The sequence below is a fragment of the Podarcis vaucheri genome, assembly GCF_965113315.1.
Source record: "Podarcis vaucheri genome assembly, chromosome: 5".
Lineage (NCBI taxonomy): Eukaryota > Metazoa > Chordata > Lepidosauria > Squamata > Lacertidae > Podarcis > Podarcis vaucheri.
The window spans coordinates 80,503,778-80,528,173 of record NC_138763.1 but is presented as its reverse complement, the minus strand read 5'-3'; the positions used below and the strand labels follow the sequence as shown (position 1 = coordinate 80,528,173).

Below are 24,396 nucleotides of genomic sequence, written 5' to 3'. Positions count from 1 at the left end.
GGGAGGGAAGGAGAGCCATGCCAGCAAAGCGGGCAGCAGCCGCTTACACGCGAGGAGGGACAGACTGGAGCCATAGCGAGCCGGAAAAAGCGCTGCGTAGCCAGCAACAGCTGCTGCAGCCTCAGCTAGCAAAGGTCCGTGCGCTCTCTAAACGGAGCAATGAGGCTGCAGAGGGACGGCAGGGCACAGGAGGGCTCTGAGCCACGAGCGCAGTAAAAATCAGTAAAAAAGTTTTTTAAAAGGCTGCTGGGGACAGGAGGGCACGGGATGAGGGAGAGGGGGAAATTACAATTCTCCCAGCGTCTCAGCTGATCCGCTGAGCAGGACATTAGCTGTGTAAAGCAGCAAAGAGGGAGAGAAGGAGCAAAGCGGGAGAGGAAAGGAGCTGCTTACACTGCTGTAAGTGGCTGCTGTCCGGTTGGCTCCTTTAAAGCAACAGTGCTCTTTCCCTCCCCCCTCCCCGCTCAGCTCTCTGAAAAGCTCCTTCTCCACCCACCCCATGTGAGCTCCTTTTCCCCTTATTAGCCACATCCTTCTCCACCCACCCCACGCGTGTTCCTTGTCCCCTTAGACCCCTCTCCTGCATTATTAGCCACATCCTTCTCCACCCACCCCACGCGTGTTCCTTGTCCCCTTAGCAGTGGCCTAGCGTGGGGGGGTGCAGGGGGGGCCGGGCGCAACATCTGGGGGTTAGGGTTAGGGGGCGCAAATCCACGGGTTAGGGGGCGCAAATTACTTGCCTTGCCCCGGGTGCTGACAACCCACGCTACGCCACTGTCCTTGCTTTCTACCCCATTAATCCCATCTGGCTCTTCTGGTGTTGAAAAGTTTTGTTCAAACCTCTTCTGACAGATGGAAAGGGATCTCTCAGATCTCAGGCTGCTTCTCCAGGGTCTGTTGTTGTCTAAAGCCACAGTTTGGGTTTCTTGTGCTAGCAGCAGCCTTCAGATGACAGAAAACCTCAACAAATTGCAAACACTTTCAAGGACAGCCTAGGCATTCAATGCAACAATTACCGTGAGCAGCACCAGACAAGGAACCACATAATGAAATTCAAAGTGTAAGCATATACTTAAGAGGTAGAAATGTTTGGAGGTTGCACTGAATGTTGTGCTGAAAATGAGTCAGCCATGTAATGTTGTCTCACAAAAAGTTGCTGTCATTTATGCTTGTGTTCACAGGAGCATCATGTAAAAGAAAGGATACTGCTGTTCACCTCTGGTAAGACTTCATTCATTCGTGACATAATGTAATCAGCTATCTGGGACACTTGTAAAATCTCCTCTTTGGAGATCCTTCAGAGGTAGGTTTGGAAGCAACTATGGAAGTGGTCTTGGTAGTGCCACATCCATGGTAACAAAGATCAGGCCAAATATTGAAGAATTTTGTTAACACAGTGGGCATATCCATTGCATTAAAATATTTGTATTGATTTTTAATTGTATTTTAATTGCTTCTTTTTATTCTTATTGTATATTATTGTACTAATGTTTGAAATCCATATAGATTTTTTAAATAACACCTTAGCATGACAATTGCTAAACAATAGTTAGAAAAATCATTAAGTGGTCTGCCAAGACCCTCAACAATTTTCAAGTGGTCCAGGACAGTGGGGGGGGTGAGAGTTTGGGAACCACTGGTATAGAGATATTTCTTCCTTCAGGTAAAAAATATGCCTCAAGCATCAGAGGGGTGTAGGCTGGATCCAGTCAAAGTTAGTTGAGCTTAACTTCCACTGAAATTTTGAAGAGGACACATTAGTCATGACTTCCGTCCCATTGATTTCAATGGAAGCTAAATTCCTAGTAACTTAGTCTGTATTAGGGATGGGTGTGGGATTCGATGCTGTTCATATTTAAAGGCAAACCCACCTCGTTTTGCACACCCTGAAACCATACGTGAACCATACAGCCAACCTTCAAAATTGGCACTTCTCAAAATTTAGCAAATCAGCTCTCCAACCAAGTAATGTGTAAGGAGATGAATATGGTGGGATAAAGCAGGCATTAAGATGCAAATATTATTGACAATAATGTAGAATAATTGCTTAGCAAATGTGTGTGTGTAAGGAGAAATTTGCATGAAAATGCTCGTGAATTTTGACGCGGATATTTGTTTTAAATCACCAACTGATATGGAAATGAAGAGAACTGCGGTTAAGACTGGAAAAATGAGAAAGTGAGAGAAATCAATCTAGCCCACTGAGGTATGGTCATAAATAATGTGAATAGTAGAGCTTTCCTTCATTCAGTTTTATCGTTAAACCTCTTACCTAAGATGATCTTAGAATTGTCATTGGGGAAGTATGGAACTGCTTGGAGGTTCGACCAGACCGCGATGAGTTCTTGAGGAAGCGTCACCAGTTTATTGCTCGAGATATCTAGGTAAGTGATGTTCCGGATGTACTGAGCAGCTTCAGCTGGGAGAGAGGCAAGTTCATTGTTGTGCAGATCCAGCAGCCTCAGCTGGGACATGCTCAGAAGGGCTTCCCAGGGGAAGGAGGTCAGAGCGTTCCCATCCAGCCTCAGCTCTTGCAATCGGCGGAGACCCCGGAAGTTAGTCACAGTGAGACTTGCCAAAGAGTTATAGGGCATCCACAAGAATTCCAGGTTGCGGAGGGAATGGAACGACTCCCCCGGGACTCTACGGATGGCTGTCTTTTCTATCCGGAGTTTAAATGTATCCGCGGGGAAGTTCACGGGTGTGAGAGTCATCTCTGGGTCATTGCAGAGAACTGCTCTGTTGGAACAAATGGATTGCTGAATGAACATTTCTCAAATTGAAACCCCTTAATCATCAGTTCATTTATATGCATTTTTAACCTTTTTAATTCCACACACACATTCTTACTCTAGAACTTTGTTCCATTTTATAAGAATAAATAAGTGGTACAGTCAAACCTCAGTTCTCAAACAGCTCCGTTTTTGAACCTTTCGGCTCCCAAACGCTGAAAACCTAGAAGTAAATGCTCCAGTTTTTTAACATTCCTCAGAACTCGAATGTCCGACATGGCTTCCACTTAAGTGCAAGAAGCTCTTGCAACCAATCAGAATCTGCGCCTCGGTTGTTGAACATTTCGGAATGGATTACATTCAACATGCGAGGTTTGACTGTACAAATTTGCAAGCTATAAATTACTTCTGCAAATCCCTGCTTGTGTCTGTTTGGCGTGCTTTTGATAGCCTTCCCTTTTCCCCAGTTATTTCTGTCTATCTTCTAAAGGCCACAGTATTGCAACCTTTTGTGGAGTCAGTACCTGTTGCATTATATGAATCATGCGAAGAAAGGTGTGTAAAGGCTATACCATCAGTCCATCTACAGTGGTAGAGTCTTCTGTGAGACTTTCCTGGTCTTTCTATCTAAGATCATTTGATGAGAGGTGACATAAGTTGAACCTGGGAACTTCAACATGAAGAATATCACTTTGGACCAGGGGGAGAAGGAGAGAACTTCATTGCAGGACAAGGTTCTCAGCAAGGGGTTTAATGGCTCATTCTTTTGTATACTGCTAAAATGTCCGAGGGGGTGGACAAGAGAGGTTAATGGTCAAACGAGCTGGTCAGATCTGGCCTGACATCCTTTTGTTAGCCTTTGAGTGACCACAGGACTTGGTTGTTTTGTGACAAACACACACACTCTCTCTCTCTCTATATATATATATATTTGTATATGTATATATATATAATTTTTATTAGTTTTCAATTACAATAATCCAATAATAAGTTCATTATAACAATGCCAAACTATAATACAATTACTAATACCAATCATGCAGATGCCAAATTATAAAATTTAGGTGACCCCCTGTATGCTAGAATTTGTGATTTGATTATTTACTTTATTTCTGTGTTCCAAAATCTTATTAATTTCAATTACACTCCAATAACAATCCCTTATACAACAACTACAATATTAATGACTTCCATTCGTATCAACACATTAAATGATATCTAAATCTGCAGGTGAAGCACTCGAGCTATATCCTTAGTCTTCCTGTGTGTGGCAATCGTTCTGACTGTAATGTTTCTTCCTATCCTTGTAAAATATTATGTCTATCTTTTCCTGGTTGTTGCTGTTCTCCCTCATGCATTGGGTGGAGAGTTTTTGTGCCAAAGTAACATGGCTAAATCTTTGGGAAAACATAAGGGTAATTTTTGGGGTTCATGCCCAGTGTGAGCTGCATGTTTCTGGAGGACCTTGGCAAATGCTCCTATATCCTGTAATTACCTACAGAGCTAGGGTGGTGTAGTGCTTAAGAGCGGTAGACTCGTAATCTGGTGAACTGGGTTCTCTTCCCCGCTCCTCCACATGCAGCTGCTGGGTGATCTTGGGCTAGTCACACTTCTCTGAAGTCTCTCAGCCTCACTCACCTCACAGAGTGTTTGTTGTGGGGGAGGAAGGCAAAGGAGATTGTTAGCCACTTTGAGACTCCTTAGGGCAGTAATAAAGTGGGATATCAAATCCAAACTCTTCTTCTACTACTACTCGCTTCCCCTCCATCTCTGCCCTCCAAAGGGGGCACAGGAGTGGGCAGGCAGTGGCAACTGCAGCTCCTTCTACTCATTTCCATTGTTTGCTGATGTTCTCGCCCTTGGCCAGAGAGGGTGGGTAGTTGGCAATGGCAACAGCACCACCTGGCTCTGGTGGCCACCAGTGCCCTCCCCCAAACTGGGGGTCTCAGCCGATGCCCAATGGTGCTGACTAATCATGCCGGTCCTAGCATAACTCAATGGTAAGCACTTTTCAACCCCATGTCTTTCAAAGAGAGATGTTTGAAACCTAATGCTAATTGTGTTGAAACCAGGGTGTGATCTGAAGGCATGTGTGGGCACCACCTTGCTGGAGCTAAGCAGATCTGGGTCTGTTCCCTAGTGCCTGCAGAGGTGAATGCTTGGGAACCACATACTGTAGGCCACCACTTTGATGAAAGGGAGATGGGCTATAAAGGATACAAAAATAATGGAAATACTTGGGAGTCACTCCTATTGAAATCCAAGTGACTATGCTTAGGATCGCAGCCTAATGCAGATCTTTAAGACACCAAAATCAACAGAAACATAAAGTAGCATAAAATTGGCTAGTTGTTGCCTCTTGTTCCTACAGTAGTAGAATTTCTAAAGAATCCTGTTTTCCCAGGCATTTAATGGTGGAAAGATACTGTTCCTGGCAACATGGACATTTTTCGTTGTACGAATATGTGACTTGATATTGGTTTCAGATTTTTAAAATTGCATTGTGTCATTGTTTGCTGCTGGAGCTACTTTGGGAGGAAGGGTGAGCCAGAAATGCAATTAATAAAATAAAATAAAAATCCTTGAACATGTCTAAATTCATGGAACCCCTTCCACACCCATTTCATGTCTGCCAAAGGACTCCTGTACACCACAGAGAATTCTGGGATGCATTCTAGGATACATACTGAGCTCATGCAGGGCATTGGCCACATCTTGTATTATGCAGAGTGACAGCACACTTTGTAATAAATTTAACCGTCCTCTGCAGCTGCCCATTGCAGGGATGAGCAGCCTGTGGCCCTCTAAATGTTTCAGACTACAACTCCCATCAGCCCTATCCCACATGCAGGGCAGCCCAACACATTTTGGCACCTGAGGTGAACCACAAAATGGCACTCCTCTCCCTGCCAGGGAAAAAGGAGTCGACGAAGAGTTACATCAGGATCTACTGCCCCTGTGGATCCTGCCACCTGAGGAGGTCACCTCACCTTGCCCCTTGGGTGGGCCGGCCCAGTCCATATGGTTAATAGCCTGGGATTATAGGAGTTGGAGTCCAACAACATCTGAATAATCCAGTAAGATTCATAGCTGTTTATTATACCAGGTAAAAAGCTTGTGACACCTCTATATAAGTATTATGCCAATAATGTACTCAAAATATTTTTATCCTGTCTTTCCAAAGTACTCAAATCGTGAAAGCCAGTCTCTAGTGTTCCAAGAATGACCTTCCAAGAAGCAGAATCCAACATGGCTATTTGTGCAAGTAGATGATGAATTTCAGCGGCCAGGTCCACTCACTAGTTGAGATGGGAGATGTAAATGAGATTCAGTTCACGTTCAAGGTGAGCCTACCAGATACTTTCCAAAACAATCTGAAATCTGAAACAAAGCCATCTTTCGGAATTTTCACTTCTCCAAACTTTGCAATGTAGTTCTCCGGTCACGTAATGCATATAAAAATCCATATATTGGGGGCAATCATGCATATAAATACATGCATTTGTAAAGATGATGTACAAAAAATACATTGCATTAGATGAAATTGCTTTACAAAATTGTTTATATTTGGCAAAATTGCATAAAGAGACATATATCTGAAGAGAAATCTGCTCTGGAATGCTGATGAATTTTTTGTGAGAACTTAGAAAAATAATTGCAAGCTGATGTGGAAATGTGGAGAAATAAGAAACTGAGAAAAACTGAAATCTGCCCATCTCTCCTAACTAGAGGAAGGGAGCAGGCCTCAATTGCTTCTCCTTCTTTTGTCCATATAAGTGAAACATCACCATTCATTCCTACAGAGAGAAAAATAAAGTGCTTTACTTGGCAATGCTGCTGCCCTAAATGTGAGCTTTTCAGTACGGAACAGAAATCACTTCAAAGTTCATATAGAAATTGCTCAGCTTGGAAGGATCTGCCCTAATGTCTTGCGCTAAGACATGCTACTATAAGTAAAATCGCCCTGATAAAATTCATGTCCGCCTTCCTCTTTAAACTCTTAGGGCAGCTTGCTCCATTGCCTAATTGCTTTGAATATTTCTAACTAGATTAGTCTAGATTATATTCTAACACCCCAGAGCATTGATCATTCTATAAGGAGTCGTGGGATCTGCACGGTAATTAGAAATAACTCTCCTTTTGTTCCTAAAATGGTAACCAAAGAATGTTTACTAGCGCCATTGGCTTATATGTAAGAATGGATGATATTACTCTCACAGCAATCAAAATGCTTTTTTCCCCAATTGAGCATCCAAATATTCATATTACGTGCTACAATAATCAATCGTTCATTTCTTTCAGCTTAATTGTTCAACAGGAAACCTGTTGCGCTCACTGTATATCCATGCGCAATTGCACATGGCATGTATAGATGTGGAGGCTACAAATGTGAGCTGCCTGCAACGCCACTGGCACACTCCAGGCAACCTTAGGCAAAGCGTTATTTCTCAGGCTAAAAAACTTAGTCTGTAATGTGGAGATAATTCCGACCAGTGTTACTGGGTTGTTATAAGAACAGCCAGGGCAATATATGCAAAGTATTTTCGGTGGAGATCAAAAGGCACTATATGAGTCCTGAGTATTACACTTTATTTTACATGTTATTAATTTCTGCATATGGTACTAGAGAAGCTCAATTTTAGTGCCCCTTTCGCCTAACATTGTACCAGTGTTAATTATATTGCTTCTGCCTTTGGTATAAAGAAGATCAACAAGTGCTTGTAAAGTTAAATAAACAAAACAAGCTCACTTCCCTACAAATCTCATTGGTTGCCTGTTCAGGCGGCCTCATTGTAGGCGCATATTGTTCCACGCTTGCAAGCATTTTACATAATACTTTGAATGAGCATCTCTGTCGCCATGATCAACATGTATGCCCTTGAAAAAATGGAAACATCTGTTGCTGCTTTTCTTTAACAAGACAAAACAAAAAACACCAAATCAAGAAAAAAAATCCTTAAACAGAGTAAGCTTCATATCTCAGCTAGTTTCAGGAACAAGAATTCAGCTGGAAGGTTGGAAGCAACATAAAATATATAGGTACGGCTGTTGTCTGGGTTTTTTTTTTGTTTTGTTTTTTTAAAAATGAAAAGTCCAGGGTTATGTTTTATTTGTTGGTCCAACATGGTGATGAAAACCATTTCCCTGCACATATATTTTCCAAAAGCTCAATTTTAGTGCCCCTTTTGCCTAACATTGTACCAATGTTAATTATATTGCTTCTGCCTTTGGCATACAGAAGATCAGCAAATGACATCTCTGAAATCAGATTACAGTCTGCTCTGGAGCTAATCCGACTGTGCAGAAAGCTGTAGTACAAAGTGATTGGGAAAATAACATTTGCAACAAAGAGCCATGGAGTGACCCACGTCTACTTGGGGGGGGGCGGTTCAGCTCAGGCAATGCGCTAACCTCTACTCACGAAACAACACTTCAAAGCCCACCAAGGAATAAAATAAATAGACAGTTGCCAACGTACCTTGCTTTCATCCCTTCGTTGATACTGTGGAAAGCGCAGCTACATTGAGAAGGGCAGGAGGCGAGAGCCAAGGGAAGCCCCCCAAACACAAGGCAACACACTAAGCCCACCATGAGCCACATTGTGACCTGGGCATGAGAACGGCACCAGGGTGCTAGACAAAGTGGAAGAGGGTTTTCTCTATTGTTTTATCCATGGGACTGGCCACATCTTGTTAACTCGCCGTCGTTTTCTGCCGCGCAGTGATCTTCCTGCCCGTGCCGAAGCCATCAGATAAAAACGGATAGGCAGGGGATTAAGGATGGAGTTATTTTCATGTAGGTGCTTATTGCTTCCTGGAAACACACACACAGAGAGAGAGAGAGAGAAAGAGGGAGGGAGGGGGAGAGAGGTTTCTTTCTTCCCTCACTACACAGTTTCAAAGCAAAGTTCCTAAAGATGAGCAGCTTTTTGATTATGGAACAAAAATTATCCTTTTCACTATCCAGACAGCAATATTTTAACAATCTGGGGGATTGGGTCTTCTGGAGTGACTTCTCTCAGTGTTAAATGTTTCACATGGATGAATGGATTGGAGTCGTGCTGTGGGTAGAAAATGTGGAAACTTTTATGCTGATTTTAATAATATTGTTCTCTCTCTCTCTCTCTCTCACACACACACACACACACACACACACACACACACACAACGTCTTCCCTGAACTGAAGAGAGAGAGATTCAGTGGTACAGCAACAGCCTGGTCTGAATCTCAGCCAAATGGAGGAAGACTTTTCACACGAATGAGTAGCTCAGGTATGAGTCGTGACCTGCAAGGCAGAAAATCTCTGCCTCAGACCTCCTCTACGCCACAAGCTCAGGAGCTTGCCTCAGCCAGCCCACTGTTCTCAGCTTGAGCACCTCCCCTAGAACCAGCAATAAGGAGATAATAATATGGGCCTTTCTTCCAGGGTTATAAGGCAGGGTTGCTATATTTTGAAGAGCAAAAAAGAGGACATGTTCTACTTTTAATTATGGATCACTATGACAACTCTCATTTTGAATACTACTATATGTTGGCTATAGAAGCTCTGATATATTGCTAGTAGCAATGTTCTTAACTTTCAGCAACACAATAATAATAATACATATTGCTCCCTCACTTGCCACATGAAAGTATTTGGGCTCATGTTCGCATCTTTGTGAACATAAGTGTGCACAAAACAGTTTATTAAACTGTTTAACATGTACATATTGACTCTCCTTAATGGCAAGGGGATGTTAGCTCTTGTCCTCCCAGACTCCTTCTCCAAGATTTTGTAGCTGAGCCAGTGTCCTTTTAGTTCAGCTACAAGGGATTTATACAGTATGTAGCTAGTTTAAGATGCTGCTCTGTTGTGATTCTCTGCTGCAGACTAGCTTAGCCAGGTGCCTTAGATCTAATGAACTAGAAATAATTCTTTGGTTACTATAAACAAAACTAACTAACTAACCCCCCTGGACATTTTTTCAAATTTTAAAAATCCTCCCAGGCAGAAATTTTAATCCTGGAAGGAAGCTGTGTCCTGGAAAAAGAGGTCATATGGCAACCTGAATATGTGCAAATATTTTACAAGTGCTACAAATGCCAAATATCACTTTAAATGCTTAGTAGATTACTACTCCTATTGATGAGTTAGAGCAGAAAAACTGCAGAAATAACAGGAAGAGGCACAGGTCCATAAGAAATGGGAAAGTATGTATGTATTTATTTCATTTATCATTATATCCGTATAGTTATGTCTGTATAGTTAAAGCTATGGTTTTCCCAGTAGTGATGTATGGAAGTGAGAGCTGGACCATAAAGAAGGCTGACCACCGAAGAATTGATGCTTTTGAATTATGGTACTGGAGGAGACTCTTGAGAGTCCCATGGACTGCAAGAAGATCAACCTATCCATTCTGAAGGAAATCAGCTCTGAGTGCTCACTGGAAGGACAGATAATGAAGCTGAGGCTCCAGTACTTTGGCCACCTCATGAGAAGAGAAGACTCCCTGGAAAAGACCCTGACGTTGGGAAAGATGGAGGGCACAAGGAGAAGGGGACGACAGAGGATGAAATGGTTGGACAGCATTCTCGAAGCTACCAACATGAGTTTGACCAAACTGCAGGAGGCAGTGGGAGACAGGAGTGCCTGGCGTGCTCTGGTCCATAGAGTCACGAAGAGTCGGACACGACTAAACGACTAAACAACAACAGATTACACAGTGAATCCATGGATTGAGCAGCCACTGGGTTTATTTCAGGCAAACACACTGAGCTGCGCTGGCTGTATATTGTGGCCTACCTGGTGCTAGAAAGACTTGTTTTCACAAAGGCAAGAAACAGAAGGTTTGTTCAGCCTGGTGGATGACCGTACATGTTTGGTGGTGCAGGCCTTGCACCACCAGCCCAGTTACAAATATGACAGCATCCTATAAGGAGCTGACACCACAAAAGTGTTTCGTCAATTTTGTATATGCCACCATTCTTGTCAAAGACACCCCAGGGTGTGAAAAGTAGATAAACGTTTATTTATTATTCATTGCTTTGTTTTATTTCATAAATTTATACACCACTTGATTGTTAAACCAAAAAAACCCCCGTCAAATCTCAGGTGCCACCCACCTGGTTGATCTCCCTCCTTCCCCTTACCGGGTGGTGCTGGCAGCAGCGGCAAGAGCTCTTGCACCTTTTCCTCGTTTTTCTCAAAATGTTTTGCAGAGTGGGCACCAAACACTCATTCCTGCAATCTTCATTTCCCAGAGTGCCTCGGAAGTCAGCTGCCACTTGGTTTCCCTCCAAGGGAGATCTGGACCGCCATCCCATAGTCAGCCCTAGCGACACCATTTTCTACCAGGGAACATACATGTGAAATAGGGGACAAAGTGCCAACGTGATAAAGTCCCTGCACTGGAAGAAGGATGAAGGAAGGAGGAGGCAGGGGCAGGGGCAGAGGCAGAGGCAGAGGAGTGCGGGGGGAGCGCACCGCCCCCGGCAGCACGATCCCAGTGGGGTGCCATTGCAGCTGTCCCCCGCCCATGCTGGGCACCATGCCCCCACAGGCGGTATGCCATGCCCCTGCGGGCAGCACGCCATGCCATAGCTGTCAACTTTCCCCTTTCTTTAAGAGAAATTCCCTTATTCCGAATAGGATTAAGAAAAGGGGAAAGTTGACAGCTATGTGCCATGCCCCCAGGACATCCGCCACGCCCCTGTGGGCAGTGCACCATGTCACCAGGACACATGCCAGCCTCGCCCCCGCCTGCTCTCCCCCCCCCCCCGTGCTGGAGCATGAAGCTCCACCACTGTGCAGGGATGGGTGTACAAGAGAGAGAGAGAAGCTTTGCAAAGGTAGATATTTTTATCCTCAGATTGTTGGGGGGAGAGGTATCTGAGCCTGAAATAAATGATTTTGCCCATGATTATTGAGTTTTCCAGACTCCTAATCAATATAATCAATTATATATTCATCCACACCCATACTCTACACCTAAACCATTATTATACCAACAGTTGTGGCTTTCTCCCAAAGAATCCTGAAAGCTGTAACTTTTTTAAGGTTGTTGGGAGTTGTTGGGAGACCCCTGTTCTCCTTCAGAGTTAAAATTCCTAGAGTGGTATAACCATCCCTTTCCCCAGAGAACTCTGGGAACTGAAGTTCTGTGTGGGGAATAGGGGTCACCTAGCATCTCACCTAGCATCATTAACAAACCACAGCTCCCAGGATTCTTTGGGCAAAGCCATTACTGCTTAAAGTGGTATGATGCTGCCTCAAAAGTACAGTGCAGAGGTGACCTGAGATATTCTCTCAGATTTTTTTTTCAGGTTGTGTCTATACAGTGTTACCTCAGGTTAAGAACTTAATTCGTTCCAGAGGTCCGTTCTTAACCTGAAACTGTTCTTAACCTGAGGTACCACTTTAGCTAATGGGGCCTCCCGCTGCCACTGCGCTGCCAGAGCACAATTTCTGTTCTCATCCTGAAGCAAAGTTCTTAACCCAAGGAACTATTTCTGGGTTAGTGGAGTCTGTAACCTGAAGTGTCTGTAACCTGAGGTACCACTGTAAATGGTTGGAAATGTTCCCTAACCCTTGGAGAATATTTGGCAAAATGCCCCTCAGCTTCTCCACCCATTAGTAGGATGGGGAAGTTTTGAGCACAACTGTGCATCTAGCCCAATATATTTTAAAACGATGGAAGGAAGCAACGGACTTTCCCTGTTCTTCTTCTTCTCCTCCTCCTCCTCCTTCCTTTGCCGATTAGTTCATACTGGTGAATGAAGGAAGTAACTATATACTGTAGTCCCATTCAGTCAATGTGTCTTTAAAAAAGTATATTAAATTTTCTGATAATTTTCTTTTTCAACACCCTTCTCTACACAGCTGAAGAATTCTGCTCCTACCCCAAGAATATTTACTAAAATGGCTACCTCTATTTTGCCTCCTACAAACAAGGAGAATAATTTTAGGAGGCCATCATCTCTCCATAATGCACTTTTACAGCTATGCAGCAACACAGCAGGGCCCCTAAGCGGGGCGGGGGGGGGGAGAGAGAGAGAAAACCACACAGAATAAATATACTCTGGACACTAAATACACTCTGAATTTGTGACACTGGTTCAGCCATGATTGCTATTTTACATGCTTACAAAAGCAATAGACACACACTTGTTTAAACAGAAAATCTGTAAAAATAAACTGCCAGCAGCAACAATATCTTTTTACATTTCCTTAGATGATTTGAAAGCGGGCACTTTGCAGCCAGCTGCTCAAGCAATTTCATTAGTCCAATGTATCATGCCAAAGCTTCTGAAAGGGCACATCTTGGAAAGTGGCAGATCCTTCCCACTGGTGCAAGCCTGAGAGCACATTAATGCATTATGTCATTTGCAATTGGATTTTGCACTTAAGGCTGATGAAGAAAGCTCCTCCAGCCCTATAGGACTTAAGTCATTAAGTAGAACTTCTAGGTGTGCGAATGAAATAAAAGAAACCCTGATGCATTTTGGCATGGAATATTAAAGCCTATCAGAGCGGTTTCTTTGAGGGCTGTGCAACTGGAACATTACCTGATTAAAAGCAGGCTGAACCACCTGCTGCCATTTCCTTTCCTTGTTTAAGGTTTTTTCTTCCTCTTTGTCCATCAGGAAAATCAAAGACACATAGCAAAGGGGGGTGGGATAGGAGGAGGATGAGTACAGTATGAAATAGCTGGTGCTCAGCACTTGTGTTATCAACAGCCAGTGCAGAATCCCTGGCGTGGTCTGAAAGCGCATGATGCGCCAATCTTGTGGAAGCAGGACTGGATCTGCTCTGTGTCTAGATGGGAGGCTGTACCATGTTCTCGAAGCTACAAACATGAGTCTGACCAAACTGCGGGAGGCAGTGGAAGACAGGAGTGCCTGGCATGCTCTGGTCCATGGGGTCACGAAGAGTCGGACACGACTAAACGACTAAACAACAACCTTGTGAAAACCTGTCCTCCAGTTTCTCAAACATTTTGCTCACCTGTGAAGAAGGCTTCCACTTTTCCAACTACTTCTCAAGGTGCTTCAGGATTGCTTCCAGTGGATGCAGGACTGACCTTAATTGCAAAGCATCCATGGATAGTTTCTTCCCAATAAATATTCCTTCAGGACTCTGCAGCCTGCCCGGCTGCCTGTGCTTCCTGATCTCAGAAATCCCCAAGAGAGAAGTTAAAGCCACAATGTATTCTTCCACTGGGTTTTAACTGAAGTGTTAGAAGACAGGCGATTGGGCTACTGAGTGCCTTAGATGCATGCTGGGTTTTTCTTTTTTAGGGAACTCCTATTTACATTTTTAAAAACCTATTTCTGCACTGATTTTCTTAAAAATTCAAAGACTTCACATTTAAAAGAGCAACAGCAATGGACTGCAGTCAGACACATGATAGGCAGCATACTTACCTTCTACACTTACAGCACAGTCCAAATGAGGACTTCCATAAGTACGACACCCAGGAAGGCTGCAGAGCAAAGATGATTTGTAGAATGAAAGGCACTCACAAGCATCCCATGGCCATCTTGAAAATAAGGGACGCAGACAAAAGCCCTGTACCAATGAGAATTCCTCCAAAATTTCACTCCCCTTTGATAATTATCAAATACAATTTTTCTCATTAATTGATGGAGAACAGCTGGAAAAGAATGGGGGCATTTTCCACACAGCACCTCTGGAAACTCAATGCACAGTCAGACCCAGTGGCAGCACCTGGTACTATCAGGCAGTTACAAAGGGCCAAATGCCCCAGCATGGTCCATAATGGCTGGTACCTTTTTTGGGCCACGGTCCCTCCTGATTCTTGTGGGTAGTTAAAATGGCAAATGGCTCATGGCTGCCTGCTTCAGATCACAGCAGTGCCGTTGCCTGCCACTGATGGTAAGCTAGCCCAGGGGGCCCACTGAGCCCAAGGAGCATTTTGCCAGAAGCACCTCGCTTTGTAATAACTGGAGAGTTGGGCCACATTGGAGATCAAAGTGAGTCTGAGATACAGTGGTACCTCAGGTTAAGTACTTAATTCGTTCCGGAGGTCCATTCTTAACCTGAAACTGTTCTTAACCTGAAGCACCACTTTAGCTAATGGGGCCTCCTGCTGCTGCCGCACCGCCAGAACCCAATTTCTGTTCTTATCCTGAAGCAAAGTTCTTAACCTGAAGCACTATTTCTGGGTTAGCAGAGTGTGTAACCTGAAGCGTATGTAACCTGAAGCGTATGTAACCTGAGGTACCACTGCAGTTGAACACATGGATGGTAAGAGTAATAATATGCTACTGCTAAAAAAATATTTAAAGTAAGTCAATATATCTGTATGACCATATTGCTTCAGCTGAAAGAGAAGTAAATCCATGACTCAAATAAGATGTGAATTGGGGACTTCAGAACTCACAGTCTTCTGGTTTCTTTAAAGAAACATTGGGCTGTGGCCCAAACTGGTAGGCCTATGTGAGCTCTCTGTTTCCTCCTGCCATAAAGTCTGGTACAAGTTGTCCCATCTATTATCCCCCAAACCCTCCACATCACATTCTATTCTACAGGTTCACCATCAGTAGTAGATTTCCTGGAGGGGAACAGGAAGCTGCAGTGGATGAGGTAGCTCATGAAAAAATGTCAGCTCCAACTTGCAAACGTGTATGTGCTTTCCACTAGGGCAAGGATACCATTGGATACAACCCATTGCCTTTTAGATTGGCTTTATTGCAGTTCTGATATGGCCATTGGTTGCAAACCACCAAGATGCCCTAATGCTGGCATGTAAATATTACATTTGTCCAGTGCCTCCAGACAGGTCTGGGAATAAGATTCCTGTCTGAAACCCTGAAGAGCTACAGCCAGTCAGAGGGGTCAGCAAACCTTTTCAGCAGGGGGTCAGTCCACTGTCCCTCAGACCTTGTGGAGGGCCGGACTATATTTTGAAGGGGGGAAATGAACAAATTCCTTTGCCCCACAAATAACCCAGAGATGCATTTTAAATAAAAGTACACATTCTACTCATGTAAAAACACGCTGGTTCCTGGATCGTCCACGGACTGGATTTAGAGGGTGATTGGGCCGGATCTGGCCCCCAGGCCATAGTTTTCCTACCCATCAAGGAGTCAATACTGAACTAGACAGACCAATATAAGGCAGCTTCCTATGTCCCCACCTCCATTATTTTTACAAGGCATGGGTGCATCTTCAGAAGAGCACACAGTGGAGGAATAACGAAATGTGGTGGCGAGCAGAAGAATTTAAAAGGATGGCACCTTAAATGCTTCTAAAATGTGAACATTGCAAATCAGAATTCTAAGGCACGTGATTATGCTTTCTTCAAAATATTCCCCCTGCAAATAGAATAGAACATGAGGCACCTTTTGTTCAAAACATACTTTTTTATTTTTAGGGGGGCACACTAGATTATTCCTACATGACACTTTATGCAGAAACAATCTATTCTGATTTGAAGCATAATAGTATTACACTAAGCTCTGTCGGGTCACCTCGGATTAGGAGACGGTGCTTGCTTACTTCTGAATCAGTTTCGTCATCGATTAATCAGAGCACACAAGCAGAATTAATATTGTGAATCACTTTACTGGTCTTTCATATTCCAGTATGCTCCAGCAATGTCTCCCTAAGAAATTTATTTATGTATGCAACTACAGCTGCAAGAACATTATTTGCCCAAAAATGGAAAGAAGAAGATGTCCCAATGAAAGAAGAATGAATACTGAAACTACCGTAACTGACTATGGAGAAATTGTGAAGCTTAACAGAAGAATAAGAAATCAAGACACTAAACTTTTTATAAAGGAGTTGAAATGGTTTGTTGAATATTTGCAAATAAACTGTAAACAGATTAAGACATTGGCAGGATTATTGTAAAAACCTGCAGTTTCAAAAAAATATATGAGAACAAATGAAATAAGTTAAGATAATTTGGAGTATGCAGAGAATGTGAAAATAAATATAAGGAACTGCAGAAAGAGGGGGAAGGAAGTCAAGATTCAAAATGTTAGAATTATTGTTGAACTGTTGTTGTAATGTATATAAATTAAAATTATAAATATATATATTTAAAGGCAATGTCTCCCTAGCTTCAGTAGAAATGGCATGCAGGAAAAAGTTACATGATTTACAATGGAAAAGAAAACAATTACCTTGGGTATGCTAGAGACATTTAGCATTGCCTGGTTATCACGTATAATACAGTTTGCTTTTGGGGCCCTTCTCTGTCTTGTGAAGAGCTTGGTTTGCTTACCAGCATGACTGGAAGTTCTTAAGGGCAAGATGGGTTAGCTCTCGTCAGAGTGAGGCAACCACCCCAATCAACAACAAAAAATGTTGCACCAGCCTGCATTCATGAATTGATGACAGTGCAACACTCTTTGCTGCACTCAGTTAATTTTTTTCAGCATTCCTTATCATCAGTAATATAGTTAAAAGTTTAAAACTAGACGCAGCAGAAAACTAGCTTATGAAATTTATCCAAGTAAAACCCAGACCAAACTGTCTTGGGGAAAATAAACATTTAAACTTACAACAATGGGTTTTTTTAAAAATCCAATTTTCAGAGCATTGAGGAAGAAAATGAGATTAGTCACACCGATGAAAGTTCTTGTTGCTTTGATTGGAATTATTATTAACATGATGCCAATGTGTGTTAAGAGACATCATTAGCTGAAAACACCATGCGCTGTGTTCCATATCATTGCACTGTACCAATCATATGCTTGCACAAAGGTTGGGGCAGATTCCTAGTTGGTGAAGAAGAATTCACCCCAACTAAGCTAGCCAAATTAATTCAGGGAAATTCAAACAATATGCCACTTGTGCTAACCCCCAACTCTTCAATTAGGAACCTGGCCAACTGGAACTTCTCCAGCACTAAACATCTGGCCCTAATGCCCACTGTCCCCCCCTTTTTGAGACTGAGGTCACATCTTGACTAAACATGTAAGTAATTTACTGATGATTCCATTTCCTCAGAAAACCCCGTGGAGGGGAAGACGAGAGATCTTAAAGACTTTTTAACACCAGTATCTAATCATGCTTGCCCAGGTAGGTGAATTATGTGACTGATGAGAGCAGCGAAAAGCCAAATTGTACGGCAGTGATGGGATAAAATCAGCCCAAATCTTTATTGGCAGCAGCAGGTAGGCTAAGGGTTGGCATGGCATTGGGGCCAGGATCAGCTCATTATTCCCCAAACCACATGTTGATGGAATGGATCCACCAGATTTGGACCGCCCAAAACCTGTTCCATGTGAGTCAGCCAGGGTTGAACCGTGCCGTGGTGCAAGCCAGGCAAACAAGGTCTCACTGGGCAACCAGGGTGCAGATTCCAACAGGGAGATCTCCACGCTGCAGTTGCAGGTGCTGTGGTCAATCCTCCCCTCAGGCCTCTACTACATTGATCCTGCCCAAAGCTATTTCCGCCCTCAGCAAATCCGCTCCCCTTCCCTGGGGGGCGGTGTTGCAGACTGGCATCTGGGACCCCCAGCGACCCAGATTGGGGGCGGAGGGATGCCGCCCATGTCACCGAGACTCCCAGCCGTGTCACACCCCCAGCCAACCAATCTGGGGGACGTGACCTCAGTGTCAGGAGCTCATCCTACACTCAAGTAGGACCCTGGCAAAGACACATGCTCGACTGGAATGTTCTCTCCCTCCTGGTCTATCATTCGGGAGCTTCAAAAGCTTTCTTCAGCCCGAGCATCACAGCAACTGATGCCAACAGACACCCGACACACTTAGGGATCCACAGAGTCTTCGCAGCTTGAGTGACAGACCTCAGCAACTCAGCATTTTGGCTAATCTACTTTATTTACACATAAACACACACACAGCACTGCAACATAGCTCCCTCTCTCTCTAGCATCAGACAGCAAAGAGAAAGAACAAAGGACAATAGTCCCACTTCACGGAACACAGTAACACAAACATCCTGTCTCTGTCACTTCCCACTTTGTGGAGTCAAGACATATACCATCATGTGATAGACAACAATCCCATGACTGCAATCACGGAGCAGGAATTCTAACCCTCAAGACGTTTAAAATGTGGCGCGGCTAGGAGGTGGCCTCCTTTTGCTTCCTCACCAGATCTCCCAGCCCACCCACCCTCTTTTTAAGCTTTGGTATGACATGAGCTTGCTATGGACATATGTCGGCTGCCATATTGATGGGGCCGGGTAGGAATTTTTCCCCACTTGGCAAATTGGCACCAGCCATTTGGTTTTTGCCTACCTTGTAGCAATCGCCACAACTTTGTGAGGTTAGGCATTGGGTAAGCCTTTGTGATGAGAAGGATGGTTATAGCCTCTACCTGCCCCTCCTCAATAAGAGTATCCCTTTTAAGGGATCCGGGTGTGTGGATTCTGTCCGTAGCCTGGGCGTGGGCTAGGGCCATGCCACGCCCCCATCGGGGGCCCTGGAGGTGCCCCAATTTGATGTATATCATAGGGCTCCCCCTACCGGTGGTATACCCTTATGAGACTCCCTGCAGATGGGGAGGAGTCAAGATATAGTCTGGTTTCACCCAGTGCCTATGCCAAACCGCTCACATCTGTAAACAGTAACGTTTTGGCCTATTTTTTGCACATTAACCTAACTTATCCGTGTCCATGTGTATAAGGGAACCACGGGGCACGGGGCCTTGTCATGCAAACTTTCTTATACCTAACAAAGGAAGGCCATAATTTCAAAAAGAGAAAGGTGGGGCGGGGAACCAACCAAGTGCCGATGAAGTTGAGAGAAAAAAATCATTTCCGGCCCTGTCAACCATTGGCCCAAAATTGCACATAGAATTCATAAAATTTCATTACGGTAGAATCAAAAACTCTGAAGCTAGAAGCAGGAGAAATTCAGCCGGGTCTTCCATTGAAAGCAATGTGACTCATATAGGATTTCTCTTTTCTTCTTCTTCTTCTTTTTAAGAAAAAAATATTTTATTGATTTTCAAAAGAAAAATTGTGATGATGGATTGACATTACAAAATGTTCAAAACAAATGCAGTCTTTCAATAACATGGATGGTTCTATCCAACAACAATAAAAATTAAATACTAACAATAAATAAATCAATAAATCTCAGTGTGTATTCAGATTCCAACCCTTTTCCATTGTCCTATCTATCTGTAATTTGGAGTGATGAATGCCATGAGGGGCTGCAAATGTCACGCCATTTGGATCAAACAAGCAGAAGTCATAATTCGGCTCTTCTGCAGAAAACAGAGGAACAAATGCAATTTTCAGCAAACTGAAAACGAAACAAATGAATACTTAAAAAGAAAACAAATAAAAATGAATTCGTTTTCCCCCTTTGCACGCCTTTAAATGTATTGGCTATAGTAAGCCACATAATTTTGTTTACAACTATCCATCACACCATCCTATCAGGTTTAATGCTGCAACAACTTGAACAAAATCATGTAGCTTTCCAAGGCCAATATGACTTAAATGGTTTTTATCCTAAGCTGTGTAGTTTTATTGTTTGTTTATTTTACAATATTGGGATTTTTATTCCTCTATAAACTGCCTTGGGAATGCCAATTAGCCATCGAAAGGAAGCATACACATTTTGCATTTTTGCAGAAACAGAAATGTGAGGAAATAAGCATAATAGACAGACAAAAAATTACAATAAGCACACACCCCCCCAAAAAAACCCCAATAAAATCAGTACAAGTGTGCTCACAATGGACACGAAGAATTGCTGGGAATGACACAATTTTGACACTCATGGAAATGAATCTCAGATGAAGTGAGCAGTTTGGGCTCAGCCTTATCATGGCCACAACAGAATCATTGCAGATCCTTATTTTATTTTTTATTTTTTGAATTCTCTATTGGAAATTTTATTTACAACATAACATAAACCCCCCACCCCCCAATACAGAAATCCACCTTAATTAAATGTGAACATAACATACAATGAGCATAACATACAACAATACAAACAACCAAATAAAAGACTTCCTTTATCCTGTACCTGGCCTCCTTATTTACTTCTTATAAGCTGTTTCCTTTATGAATAATTATTAAGATTTTTCTAATTATAACTTAATTATCCACAAAGTCTCCTGCAGATATTAATCAAAACAAGTCCAGGTATGTATTTTAGGGCACTGTTTTCTCTGCATTTTCCCTATGCTTTTTGAAAGTCTTGTGATCTCTAATTGCCTCTGTTACTCTAGCCTGTTCAATGTACTCTAACAGTTTGTCTTGCCATTCCTTTTTTGTTGGCACAGTTTCTTTTTTCAATTTTTTAGCAGTTAGGATCCTTGCCGCTCCTGTGGCATAGAGGAATATTTTCTGATCTTCTCTTGCTATACCTGTGTCCGTTATACCTAGTAGAAAAGCTTCTATATTTTTCATAAAGTTATACTTAAACATTTTTTTAAGCTCGTCATATACTATGTTCCAGAAGCTTTTGATTTTTTCACAGGTCCACCAAACATGTATAAGTGTCCCCTCTGTTTTACCACACCTCCAGCACAGATTTGTTTTTGTCTTATACATTTTAGCTATTTTGGTAGGTGTTAAGTACCATCTATAAAACATCTTGATTAGATTTTCCCTCAATACTTCACAGACTGTAAATTTCAAGTTCTTTCTCCAGAGTTCTTCCCATGCTGTGAAGTTGATGGTTTTCCCAATAGCTAAAGCCTACTTGATCATTACCTCCTTGACCTGTTCGTTTTTGACCTCCCACTCCAATAATGTATCATATATTTTTTATATTACCTTGGTTTGATTTTGTAATAACACTTTTTCTAATAATGAAGGTTCGTTTGAGAAACCTTTTTTCTTATCTGTCCTGAACACTTCATGCAGTTGATGATATTGAATCCAACCCGTAAGGATGGTATTGGATCCAGCCCGTAAGATCCTAAAAACATGGAGACAAACCTTCTCTAAAATATCCTTGCCATGGACTAAGGCAAACAGAAGAAGCTGCTGAAATGGGGCATTCCTAAGTTACTTACACTGGGAATAGACTAGTACAGGCACAAAGGTAGAAGCGAATTTTAGTGGATCCAAAGTTCCAAGAAGTCAATCAAATAACAAAAAGTCCCCATGGAGTTTGCTGAGTATTTCTCAAAGCCTGACCAATGTATAATTAATAGGCTATTGACTTCAGCCGTGTGACTTGCAGAGGCGGAGCTAGCTGCTCCAACACCTGGAGCGGCACACATGCTGTGCACCCGGGGGCAGGGCTAGCCACCCGTGGGGCATCCCACAGGGGTTGGGCGGGGAGCACGGGGGATGTTGCCAGCAGCGAGCATCCCAGGGGGGCAGGGCGGCAATGTCACCCCCCTCAGGGATGACACCCGGGGCAGGCCATACCTACCACACCCACCTTCCTCTGCCAGTGGTGACACGGCAAGGGAATACAAACTAGCTATTTCAAAAGCTTAATCAAAAAAATAAACATATAAATTTAAAGATCTACTTCATATTCTTTACTTTGTTTGCCCTGGAAGATTTGTTGCATTCCAGGGCTGCCATACGTCCTGGTTTTCTTGGACATGTCCTGGAATCGCTAAGAAAAATGGCGCCTGAGCAGATTTTTGCTGAAGTTGGGCTATTTTTATTTTTAAAAATCTAAGAAAATCCCCAAAAGGAATGTTATTTTTGGGGAAATGTCCCCCCAAAAAAGCTCAACAACTTTGATCCCCCAAAACTGATCTCATAAATCCGGATTTTCATTCTTGGGGATATGGCAACCCTACTGCGTTCCAATGAATGCGAGGCAAAGTTAAAGTCTAAATGGGAACTGAAGTTCAGGCCTCCCCAGTTCAACATATTTTCTATCCCCTCTCACTCACCAGTTGCTGAATAGAGCATTTTCATTTCTGGAATTCTGACACTTGAAAGTCTATTTTTTGAATTTGCTCCGACTTTATTGGCTTATCAATAAGTGCTTAATAGCAAAAACAAAACAAAGAAACTACTTTGTGCTGCGGAGAATGAAATAAATGTGAGACCAGGAGGGCACAGGCACAAGGCCAGAACAAGAGATGTTCTTTATTGATTGCACCCACACTGTTTGTACCGTGTAATCTCAGGAGAAATCAAAACAAGAGGCTTTTGGACCTCACCAAAAGAGCACACAGGGGACAATTGGAAAGGAGAGTTTATGCAACAGCCGTGTCCTCTCCCTAGAACACTCTGCTCTCCTTTTTCATGAACATCATAATGGAAAGGCCTTTTAACAATCGACAGCAGAGACACTGAAAAAAAAGGTTTTATAGCAGGGCAGGCTCGTAATCCCATTTTAACGGTTTGTAAGTGGATGGCACTGAATAGGCTGCCGTGCCTGGATCCCTACTTCTGCTTGGATGTGTAGGAGAAAGAAATCAAGCCTGCAGCTCTTTTGTGAATGCACAGAATGGACAGAGGCCATGTGTACAGGACGTTTTGAGATTGAGGTCATACAGTCTGTAGCCAAACAGAAAATAATGCAAAAAATAATGGAAAAGTATCATCGATTGTCCTGCTTTGTCTGGCATTCCAATAAAGTTTAAGGCATTTTCAGCCTCATTGAGACCTATTAATACACTTTGACTAACCCAGATGGGCCAGGTTAGCATCCTTAAGATCGCTCTGTCTCATAGTTTAATACACTATGCCCTCAATTTAGTAACCTGTTGATTTATTTTTTTAGTGCTTTCCCCACTTTAACAAAGTCAATAAAAATACTTTGTTTCTGTTGCAGATCCCTGTGACCATCCAGATGTTTCTGAGCTCCAACTCCCATCATCCTTGATCACTTCAGTTGGGGCTGATATGAGATGGACTCCAGCAACATCTGGAGAATCACAGCTTTTCCTCCTCTGGTCTAGAGATTGATTTATGAACTCCAAAAGTTTAGTTCTTTTCCCCCTGAACATGGGTTGCCTGGCCATTTGAACACATTTCAGACAAGAGTAACATGGCATGTGCCTATCCACCCCAAGATGACAACACTACTTGAAAACAAAGTGTTAGGCTTCATAAACTGTGTTCATCTTCATCGTGTTATTGATGACATAGTTTGTGCAGAAGCAAGTGAGCTCTCCAGTGACACATCTGGCCAGGTTTTATGAGATCAATTTCAGCTGATGTGGATTGAGAACCCTGACAAGGTTCTTGTATCTATGCATCCAGCCATGTGCCCTGTCCCTTGAGGTTAATAAAATCTAGCTGGCACAGCATGTCTGGGTAGGTCCAGGATATGGTGATTGTGATGGAGTGGTGCCCTTTAGTCTACAATAGTTTTTGGCCGGATGCTAATACGTTGTTTTTCTTTTTGGGTAGGTGACTGAGAGAGTTGTGGTGAAGTAGCTGCAGGTATTCTTGGATGAAACTGATTATCTAGACCCATCTCAGTCCAAGTTCAGGCCCCATTCGGGGATGATATCGGCCTTGGTCACCTTGATGGATGGCCACTATTGGGAGAAGAAAAGGGGGAATGCAATATTGATTCTTCTGCTCAGTCTCTCACTTCTGATGACGAACCTGCCAAATTCACACTTTCTGAAACAATTTGTGAACCGAATGGCAGCCATTCTTCAAAAATTGCACTTCTCCGAATTTTGCAGTGCAGTACTCCAGTCAAGTAATGTGTAGAAAAATGCATATGATAAGGTTTAGTGTGCATAAATGGCTACACAGCAGTGAAAACAGCACACAGGCATGCATTGTAA

General features: G+C 42.9%; 1 protein-coding gene and 1 long non-coding RNA gene across 8 annotated transcripts in view; one reads left to right on the top strand and one right to left on the bottom strand.

Moving 5' to 3' along the window:
* The window catches only part of LRIT1 (leucine rich repeat, Ig-like and transmembrane domains 1), a 28,138-nt gene extending 16,313 nt beyond the window's left edge, over positions 1-11,825 (bottom strand). The window contains exons 1-3 of one of the 7 annotated variants that reach the window (XM_082222389.1): positions 11,718-11,825; positions 8,212-8,462; positions 2,273-2,739 (exon numbers count right to left, since the gene is read on the bottom strand). In XM_082222389.1, coding sequence (XP_082078515.1) covers positions 2,273-2,739; positions 8,212-8,333 — 589 coding nt within the window. In that variant the 5' untranslated portion in view covers positions 8,334-8,462; positions 11,718-11,825. Of the gene's footprint in view, positions 1-2,272; positions 2,740-4,227; positions 5,911-8,211; positions 8,463-10,862; positions 11,133-11,717 lie in introns of those variants that run through there. The other 6 variants (XM_082222388.1, XM_082222394.1, XM_082222392.1 and 3 more) reach the window with 6 other exon arrangements.
* Positions 1,176-6,405, top strand: LOC309532366. The gene is made up of 3 exons (XR_014219818.1): positions 1,176-1,221; positions 2,252-2,384; positions 5,917-6,405. It is a non-coding gene; the product is annotated as an uncharacterized lncRNA (long non-coding RNA).
* Positions 11,826-24,396: the final 12,571 nt, after the last annotated feature.